This window comes from Staurois parvus, unplaced genomic scaffold (genome assembly GCF_062004578.1).
Source record: "Staurois parvus isolate SC_StPar_1 unplaced genomic scaffold, SC_StPar_1.0 ptg000903l, whole genome shotgun sequence".
NCBI classification, from domain to species: Eukaryota; Metazoa; Chordata; class Amphibia; order Anura; family Ranidae; genus Staurois; species Staurois parvus.
The window spans coordinates 444,660-454,850 of NW_028318699.1; the positions used below are offsets into that span (position 1 = coordinate 444,660).

General features: G+C 47.2%; 1 protein-coding gene across 1 annotated transcript in view; it reads left to right on the forward strand.

Annotated features, from left to right (window-relative positions):
- LOC149442179 (integrator complex subunit 14-like) overlaps window positions 1–9,789 on the forward strand; it is a 90,727-nt gene extending 80,938 nt beyond the window's left edge. Inside the window, exons 8-9 of the mRNA XM_089656410.1 lie at window positions 652–717; window positions 8,196–9,789. Of these exons, the coding sequence (XP_089512536.1) occupies window positions 652–717; window positions 8,196–8,447 (318 nt within the window). The 3' untranslated portion in view covers window positions 8,448–9,789. The remainder of the gene's footprint in view (window positions 1–651; window positions 718–8,195) is intronic.
- The last annotated feature ends 402 nt before the right edge of the window (window positions 9,790–10,191 follow it).

Sequence of the window (10,191 nt, forward strand, 5' to 3'; positions counted from 1 at the left end):
CTTTGGGGAAGTGATCAGTATTTTTTTATTTTTTACACAATTTGCTTATAGCAAAGAATTACTTTGCTATAAGCAAGCATTTACCTGAATGACATCGATTCATTCAGGGTTTTCTTTTTTTTTTTTTGTGCTTAGCTCTGATTTGGCCACAGCTAATCACATGACATGTGCATGTGATTAGCTGTGACCATTCACCGCTAGACAGTAGTATACAATGGATGGCATGAATAAAACCATCCATTGTATACAACTGTCATGTGACCTGCTGTGATTGGTCACAGCAGGTCACATGGTACCGGCAACGGGGGCCGATACTCAGATCTGTCATTGGCCGTGTCCGAGGTACACGGCCAGTGACAGATCGCGCCGCTGCGCGGCTCTGCAAGCGCGAAATGTACGCATGTGCGGGAGGACGGAACGCTGATGACATTTGCCGGCCGCCATTCGGCCATAGGGCGGGCGGCAAATGGTTAAAGGAACTACCACCAGAAAAATGGCATTAAAGCCGTTTTGAATTGACGCCCTCATATTGTACCGTAGTTGTCAGCATTAAAAATTAGCAGTTCTTGCAGTTGTTAAAATCAGTAGTGTATGGAACCCTCTTGCTTGTTTGCCACATTTTACTTTTTTTTTCTTTTTCTTTTTTGTTAGACTGATGTGCAGAAGATTCTGCGGAATGCCAGGAAACTTCCGGAGAAAACGCAGACGTTCTACAAAGTAAGATACAGTTCCCAATATCTTTTAGTTCTTTATTTATTAAAGCGGAGTTCCACCCAAAAGGGGAAGTCCTGCTTTAAAGATTGGTCCCCCGCTCCCCATTAAGGATTGGTACCTTTGAGGAGCTGGTACCCGAATTTGACAGGTACCCGCTCCCACTGCGATCGCCTAGGAGATCGGAAACGGAAATTGTCCTCCCTCCCCGAAGTCTTGTGGGACACGTGACAGGTCCCAGAAGACGACGGGGCCATTCAGGAAGCGCAGCTCTACTCGCGCATGCGCAGTGGGCACCCGGCTGTGAAGCCGCAAGCTGTCACAGCCGGGTGCCCACACTGAAGATGCCGGCGCCGGGGAGAGAAGACGGCCGGTGAAACCAGCTGTGGTGAGGCCGTCGCCATCTTGAAGTGGTGTGCCCACACTGAAGATGCCGGCGCCTGGAATACACGACGGACGGTGAAAAAGGCTGCGGCGGGGGGCAACGCGGGATCGTGGGACAGGTAAGTGGCTGTTTTTTTAAATGTCAGCAGCTATAGTTTTTGTAGCTGCTGACTTTTATTTTTTTACAGATTGAGTGGAACTCTGCTTTAAGATGAAACAATTCTTTGATTAGTAGATTGGTGTGCAAACAAACCTAAAAGAGGAAGTGGAAGCAAAAGAATAATAGAGGTATTATCCCCGGCTCTTCCATCCTGACTTGTGCTCCATCTCCGTAGCCTCTCTGAATCTGTTTTGAGGTTGAGAAGCCAAGCCTGGACATTTTACAGCACCTTCGTTTATTTATAAGGGATCTTTATCTTTTGAGTAACAATTTTTCTTAATTTTTAGTATTTTCCAAAGATGTGTTTAATAAATTAAGCAATAACTTTTGATCATGTCTTAGCTGGCCTGCTCTTCTTCTTCTTTCTTTTTTTTTTTTTTTTTTTTTTTTATGATGTATTGCAGGAAGATGTTCACTGATGCTGTGCCTAGTCAGCTTTCTGTTCATTTTGTACCGGTAGTATACCGAACTATAGCTGATATTTTGCTGTTGAGCCAGCTTTTTAGGTATGTTACACTATATGCAAAAAGTTCAGTATGTGGACATCACTCCAAATGTGATTCTCGTAGTTTCCCGTGAAGGGTACTAATAATGCTACAGTATTCAGACATTTTAGGCCAGGGTTTCTCAACCAGGGTTCCTCCAGAGGTTGCCAGGGGTTCCTTGAGCAATGAGCAATTTTTGCCTCTCAGGTAAGTTCCCGCTGACACCATTGATATTTTTAGCAATCTGTAAGGGGGTAATTCTTCCCAATGACCACAAGTGTGAGGAGCATTGTTCCCAATGACCACAAGTGTGAGGAGCATTGTTCCCAATGACCACAAGTGTGAGGAGCTTTGTTCCCAATGACCACAAGTGTGAGGAGCATTCTTCCCACTGACCACAAGTGTGAGGAGCATTCTTCCCACTGTCCACAAGTGTGTGGAGCATTCTTCCCAATGACCACAAGTGTGAGGAGCATTCTTCCCACTGACCACAAGTGTGAGGAGCATTCTTCCCACTGTCCACAAGTGTGAGGAGCATTCTTCCCACTGTCCACAAGTGTGAGGAGCATTCTTCCCACTGTCCACAAGTGTGAGGAGCATTCTTCCCACTGTCCACAAGTGTGAGGAGCATTCTTCCCAATGACCACAAGTGTGAAGAGCATTCTTCCCAATGACCACAAGTGTGAAGAGCATTCTTCCCAATGACCACAAGTGTGAGGAGCATTCTTCCCAATGACCACAAGTGTGAGGAGCATTCTTCCCACTGACCACAAGTGTGAGGAGCATTCTTCCCACTGACCACAAGTGTGAGGAGCATTCTTCCCACTGACCACAAGTGTGAGGAGCATTCTTCCCACTGTCCACAAGTGTGAGGAGCATTCTTCCCACTGTCCACAAGTGTGAGGAGCATTCTTCCCACTGTCCACAAGTGTGAGGAGCATTCTTCCCACTGTCCACAAGTGTGAGGAGCATTCTTCCCACTGTCCACAAGTGTGAGGAGCATTCTTCCCACTGTCCACAAGTGTGAGGAGCATTCTTCCCAATGACCACAAGTGTGAAGAGCATTCTTCCCAATGACCACAAGTGTGAAGAGCATTCTTCCCAATGACCACAAGTGTGAGGAGCATTCTTCCCAATGACCACAAGTGTGAGGAGCATTCTTCCCAATGACCACAAGTGTGAGGAGCATTCTTCCCAATGACCACAAGTGTGAGGAGCATTCTTCCCACTGACCACAAGTGTGAGGAGCATTCTTCCCACTGACCACAAGTGTGAGGAGCATTCTTCCCAATGACCACAAGTGTGAGGAGCATTCTTCCCAATGACCACAAGTGTGAGGAGCATTCTTCCCACTGACCACAAGTGTGAGGAGCATTCTTCCCACTGACCACAAGTGTGAGGAGCTTTCTTCCCACTGACCACAAGTGTGAGGAGCATTCTTCCCACTGTCCACAAGTGTGAGGAGCATTCTTCCCACTGTCCACAAGTGTGAGGAGCATTCTTCCCACTGTCCACAAGTGTGAGGAGCATTCTTCCCACTGTCCACAAGTGTGAGGAGCATTCTTCCCACTGTCCACAAGTGTGAGGAGCATTCTTCCCACTGTCCACAAGTGTGAGGAGCATTCTTCCCACTGTCCACAAGTGTGAGGAGCATTCTTCCCAATGACCACAAGTGTCAGGAGCATTCTTCCTAATGACCACAAGTGTCAGGAGCATTCTTCCCAATGACCACAAGTAAGAGGAGCATTCTTCCCAATGACCACAAGTGTAAGGAGCATTCTTTCCAATGACCACAAGTGTGAGGAGCATTGTTCCCAATGACCACAAGTGTGAGGAGCTTTGTTCCCAATGACCACAAGTGTGAGGAGCATTCTTCCCACTGACCACAAGTGTGAGGAGCATTCTTCCCACTGTCCACAAGTGTGTGGAGCATTCTTCCCAATGACCACAAGTGTGAGGAGCATTCTTCCCACTGACCACAAGTGTGAGGAGCATTCTTCCCACTGTCCACAAGTGTGAGGAGCATTCTTCCCACTGTCCACAAGTGTGAGGAGCATTCTTCCCACTGTCCACAAGTGTGAGGAGCATTCTTCCCACTGTCCACAAGTGTGAGGAGCATTCTTCCCACTGTCCACAAGTGTGAGGAGCATTCTTCCCAATGACCACAAGTGTGAGGAGCATTCTTCCCACTGTCCACAAGTGTGAGGAGCATTCTTCCCACTGTCCACAAGTGTGAGGAGCATTCTTCCCACTGTCCACAAGTGTGAGGAGCATTCTTCCCAATGACCACAAGTGTGAGGAGCATTCTTCCCAATGACCACAAGTGTGAAGAGCATTCTTCCCAATGACCACAAGTGTGAGGAGCATTCTTCCCAATGACCACAAGTGTGAGGAGCATTCTTCCCAATGACCACAAGTGTGAGGAGCATTCTTCCCACTGACCACAAGTGTGAGGAGCATTCTTCCCAATGACCACAAGTGTGAGGAGCATTCTTCCCACTGACCACAAGTGTGAGGAGCATTCTTCCCACTGTCCACAAGTGTGAGGAGCATTCTTCCCACTGTCCACAAGTGTGAGGAGCATTCTTCCCACTGTCCACAAGTGTGAGGAGCATTCTTCCCACTGTCCACAAGTGTGAGGAGCATTCTTCCCACTGTCCACAAGTGTGAGGAGCATTCTTCCCAATGACCACAAGTGTGAATAGCATTCTTCCCAATGACCACAAGTGTGAGGAGCATTCTTCCCAATGACCACAAGTGTGAGGAGCATTCTTCCCAATGACCACAAGTGTGAGGAGCATTCTTCCCAATGACCACAAGTGTGAGGAGCATTCTTCCCACTGACCACAAGTGTGAGGAGCATTCTTCCCACTGACCACAAGTGTGAGGAGCATTCTTCCCAATGACCACAAGTGTGAGGAGCATTCTTCCCAATGACCACAAGTGTGAGGAGCATTCTTCCCAATGACCACAAGTGTGAGGAGCATTCTTCCCACTGACCACAAGTGTGAGGAGCATTCTTCCCACTGACCACAAGTGTGAGGAGCATTCTTCCCACTGTCCACAAGTGTGAGGAGCATTCTTCCCACTGTCCACAAGTGTGAGGAGCATTCTTCCCACTGTCCACAAGTGTGAGGAGCATTCTTCCCACTGTCCACAAGTGTGAGGAGCATTCTTCCCACTGTCCACAAGTGTGAGGAGCATTCTTCCCACTGTCCACAAGTGTGAGGAGCATTCTTCCCAATGACCACAAGTGTCAGGAGCATTCTTCCCAATGACCACAAGTGTAAGGAGCATTCTTCCCAATGACCACAAGTGTGAGGAGCATTCTTCCCAATGACCACAAGTGTGAGGAGCATTCTTCCCAATGACCACAAGTGTGAGGAGAATTCTTACCTCTGACTATCACACTAATGCATCATGAATAGTAAATAAAGCCATTTTTAGCAGGGGTTCCCTGAGACTGGAAAGTTAAATCAAGGCTTCCTCTGTGTTAAAAAGGTTCACAGAGGCTGTTTTAGACAATTGTGTGCTACTAACCTTGTGGCAACAGTTTTAGGATGGTCTTTTTTTCTGTTCAGCAAAACTGTGCACAAAGCCAGGTTTATAGACACAATGGAGGTGGGGGGATTTACTAACAATAGAGCATGCAAAATCTGGTATGGCTCTGCATAGAAACTAATGGGCTTCCAGGTTTTAGTCCTCATGCACACCTGATGTTTTTACAGCTGCTGTTTTTGGCTTTTGATGTTTTTTGTTTTTCTTTCTACAGCCAGTAAACCCCCCAGCATGTTATCCCATGTGTCCATACACACATAGACTGGAATCAGCATTTTTTGGCAGGGGTGTTTTTTGGCTGGAAAAAAACCCCAGAACTAGTGGGTTTCTAGAGGAGTATTTTAGCTGTAAAAACGCTCTAATGCTAAAAACGCTGAAAAACTCAGGTTTTTCCTGAGCAGCGTTTTCAAAACGCCCTCCCCCCAGTGTGTATGGAGCCTTATTGTCAAAGCTTAGTTGAACAAGCTGAAGTTGGAAGCTGATTGGTTACCATGTACGTCTGCACCAGATTCTGAGTGCTCCAGTTTAGTAAATCGATCCCATGGCTTGATGTGGAGGAACTGCACAGGCACCTTTCTGGTAGAATGCAAATGCAAGCCAAGTCTTCTAATCCAGTATCAATATCTGATGTCACAGGTTCTCTTTCAGGCTAAATGACTAAAACAAATCTGGCGCAATGTCCTCCCAGGATGGTGGCGGCTGTTATAGCAGTGTAGCAGATGAGGGGGGTGGAGCTCTTGGATTTAGCGCCATATAATTGCCAGTGATTTTTAAATGGGACATCCAACAAGCTTATTTAGCTGTGATTGTCTGGACACGACAAACGTTTGGCCATGTATTGCATACTGTATTAGCAGGTTACCCTTGGAACATGTATGTTTTAAAATTCACACATTTTTAAACCCTTCTGCCCAGCCCTGCTATTGCTTTAGTTGGGCTATATCATCCGGGGGGTTGTGATGGTCTGCCCAGTCACACAGGGTCGTGGATAAAGGGGTACCACCTGTCCTCCTGTATGGGCCCCAGGCTAGCAGGGGGGCCCAGGCAGCTGGGTGAATCTGATGTGGGCAGGGAGGGTGATTGGCACAGTGGGGGCAATTACTGGAACAGATTCCATGTATGGCTCTCTGCAGTAGCTGAAATCTGTCTTTTTCTCCTCTCCCTCCCGATGGCATTCAGCTGCTGCAGAGAGAGCTATACAGGGGATTGGTTCCAGTAATTGACCCGCCACACCCATAAACCTCAGTTAGCACTATATGTTTCTCCCTGCTACCCAGGCCCCATTGTATTCCTCTCCTTCCCACCGGTTGCTGCCAGCACACAACAGGATCCTTTTCGTAATGAAAAAATGCAGTAATGTAACGAGTCATCTGCTGGGGCACCTGCTGAAAAAAAAAAATTGCTAGCAATTAAAAAATAAGAAAAAAACGGTATGGAGTAGCGTTCTCCAAACCCCCCCCCCCAAAAAAAAAATCCATAGCAAGCCCTTTGGGTCTGGTATGGATTTTGAGGGGAACCTCCACGGCAAGCAAAATAAAAAAAAATAGTGTGGGGATTTCTGAGCGTGCAGGTCAGGAAGGGGGGGGGGGGTGGGTGTTGGGGCTGGGGGCAAGCAAGAAGTCACCCCCCCTTCCCAACATGGGGGGGCAGCTCTGCTCCCCCATTGATGCCACAAGGGGGCGTGGTCACCGGTTGACTTTGCCCCTTAGTTATTTAAGAGCTGTCAGGCAGCGGAGCTGTGGGGGAGTCTTTGTCGGGAGCGGAGCCCTTTTTTTTTTTTTCTTTGGTTTGTTTGTTAGGAAGTTCCAGTAATTGACCCCCCCACCCCCGCCACACCCATAAGCCTCAGCCTGCACTATATGTTTCCCCCTGCTACCCAGGCCCCGTTGTAAAAATGCAGTAATGTAACGAGTCATCCGCTGGGCACCTGCTGAAGAAAAAAAATTGCTAGCAATTAAAAAATAAGAAAAAAACGGTATGGAGTAGCGTTCTCCAAACCCACCCCCCCCCCCCAAAAAAAAAAATCCATAGCAAGCCCTTTGGGTCTGGTATGGATTTTGAGGGGAACCTCCACGGCGAGCGAAAAAAAATGGTGTGGGGATTTCTGAGCATGCAGGTCAGAAAGGGGTGGGTGGGTGTTGGGGCTGAGGGCGAACAAGCAGTCACCCCCTCCTTCTCAACATGGGGGGGCAGCTCTGCTCCAGTCATTGATACCACTAGGGGGGCGTGGTCACCGGTTGACCTTGCCCCTTAGTTATTTAAGAACTGTCAGGCAGCAGAGCTGTCTTTGTCGGGAGCGGAGCCCTTTTTTTTTTTTTTTTTTTTTGTTTGTTGGGAAGGCGGTGGCAGCGGGCATTGTGATTGACGAGGGCTCTAAACCAGGGGATGTTTTTTATATTTTTGTTTTTTTTAATAAAGGACTTGTCAAAAGGGCATGTGGGCTGGTATGGTTTTGGCAGGGAGGGCGTGACAACCTGCTGGCAGCTGATGACTCGTTACATTACCGCATGTTTTCACTAACTCATGCTGTATTTTGGTACACTTTTTTTAGTGAATGCCAACAATTTTTTTTGAAACATACTTGGATGAGGTAAGATACCGCTTTGCGAATTGTCCCCACAGACCTAAAACGTATTCTGCAAGAAGAGAGTTTTCAGCACCGCATCACTTGCATCGCGTTCTTGCTGGAAGAATCTGCAAACATGCTGGCATGAATACATAGAAGAAGCTGGTTTTGTTCCCATAAGAATACATTCAATGTAGAAGATGGGCATACAGGGTGGTGATAGCCTCTTCTGCTGCCTGCTCCTGTACTTCCAATATAGGATGCTACTTTTAATGGCGCTTTGTGTCTTTCTTATCTCACGCGACATTCTTGCTTGTGATTTTTCTCTCAGGAGTTGAATCGTCTTCGAAAGGCAGCACTTGCCTTCGGGTTCCTGGACCTCTTGAAGGGAGTGTCTGATATGCTGGAGAGGGAATGTACTCTGCTTCCTGACAACGCTCATCCTGATGCCGCCTTCCAGCTCTCACATGCAGCAGCTCAACTCAAACTGGCCAGCACTGGAACCTCTGACCACGCTTCCTATGACAATAACATTGCGCCTCTGCAGACGGACTTCTCTGGCCGTGGCTCTGAAAGAATATGAAGACCGGATCTATATCCTTGTGGGGCCTCAGCGGAGGACTTCTCCTCCACCTTGGAAAGCCGGTTGGCTTTCTAGCAAGTAAACCACTGCAGACTTCCAGAACCTGCCACAAAATAATTCACTGGTAATGGGCCAGGACTGAGAACCCGTTGGCTCAGGTATAGCTGCCCGAAATGTGGAAGCACAGTAATCTCTATTGATATGTGTACTGTATATAGTAACATCAGGAACCACACAGGTCTGCGGATCCTAGGATTACAAGGCTTGCCTGTTTCCACTTTCCTGTGGCAATATGTGGCCCTAATTTCCATGTTTTGTGACTGATGGGAAAATTTTTTGCAAGAATTGCACTATACCAGTAGCAAGGATGTACAGGTATCTAAACGACTTGTATACAAAGGGTTTCCTAAATGTGTTAAAATCTCTCTTGGACCAGTAAGTGATCATTACTTTTTGCTATAGAAGGCTCATCGCTGAATGTCTGCTAGTGTCAAACATCCTCTTAAGTCCGGAATAAATGTTCTGGCAGGTCTTGATGGGACACCATTATGGCAAAGGCTGAATTTTTACCATCCATCATTCTGAAAACAGATTAAACCTTCTAAGGGCAACCTTAAGCTGGTGCTATGTGGGGGTGGGGATATCGGCACATTTTGAAGTTCTTGGATTTTTCCAAGAATCTCCAAGAATCTGATCACTCATCTCTGACCTATGACCTTACCCCCTTGTGGAAGGCTGAGCTGTAATTTGCAAAGTAATAAGCCTTTTGCTCACAGGGGGGATTATTTTTCAAAACGCTCTTCAGTTTTAGTGAGGTTTGTGGACCAGTGGACTTTGTAGGCACATATACATCAATCCTAAATGAAATAAATATGAAGGAGGAGCCTGCACGCTGTGACGTGACGCCGCCGGATCACGGAGGTCCGGCGGCCATCTTTATACACAAGCTGGTTAGTCATCAAGCAGCTTTAACCCCTTTGCGCCGGTGCCTCCCGACCCTTTAAGGGTTTCAGCAGCCGGGGGGCAGGGTTTAGGGTCATGTGACCGCCGTGACACCCCGTCACATGATCAAGAAAGGTCCCGATCGAAAGAGGAGATCGGGACCTTTCCGTGAGTACCGGACATGTGTGCTGGGAGCGTGCAGGGCGCGCGCTCTCAGCACATATGTCTTTTTTTAATAGAACGCAAATGTGCGGCCGCTCGGTGTCTAGGCCCAGACGCTGGGAGGCCGCACATTTACGTTCGGCCGGCGTGAAGAGGTTAAGCTGCATGTATCTCCTGTTAATTTTGGAATGCTGTCTGGAATTTTAACCCTTTAATAAAATCTGGTATTTAATTACTACACTATGGGCAATATCCCTTTTTACTCTGTACCGAGCATTTAATTCCCCAGAAACCCTGTTGACCACCCCAGCATCCAGAGGAGGGCAATCCACCACGCTCCAGCTTATCCTATAGGGGACCTATAGGAAAATTTCACCACAAAAACCACGATATTTCGTGAAACATTCGGCAAAACGTTCCACAAAGTAATAGCACACCAATCGGGAACAATCCGCACGTTTTGATATATTACTTGTCTTTGTAGTGTAAAAACTGTGGGAGGAGTTAGCGTGGCAAATTTAGCTATAATAGGAATAAAAATAAGAACTAGAAAAGCTAAAATTTCTGGGGAAATTGTGTGAAGTGTTCTTTCCTCCACCAGTAGTCTACAACTGGAGTGGGCGGACATTTTTAGTGGCAG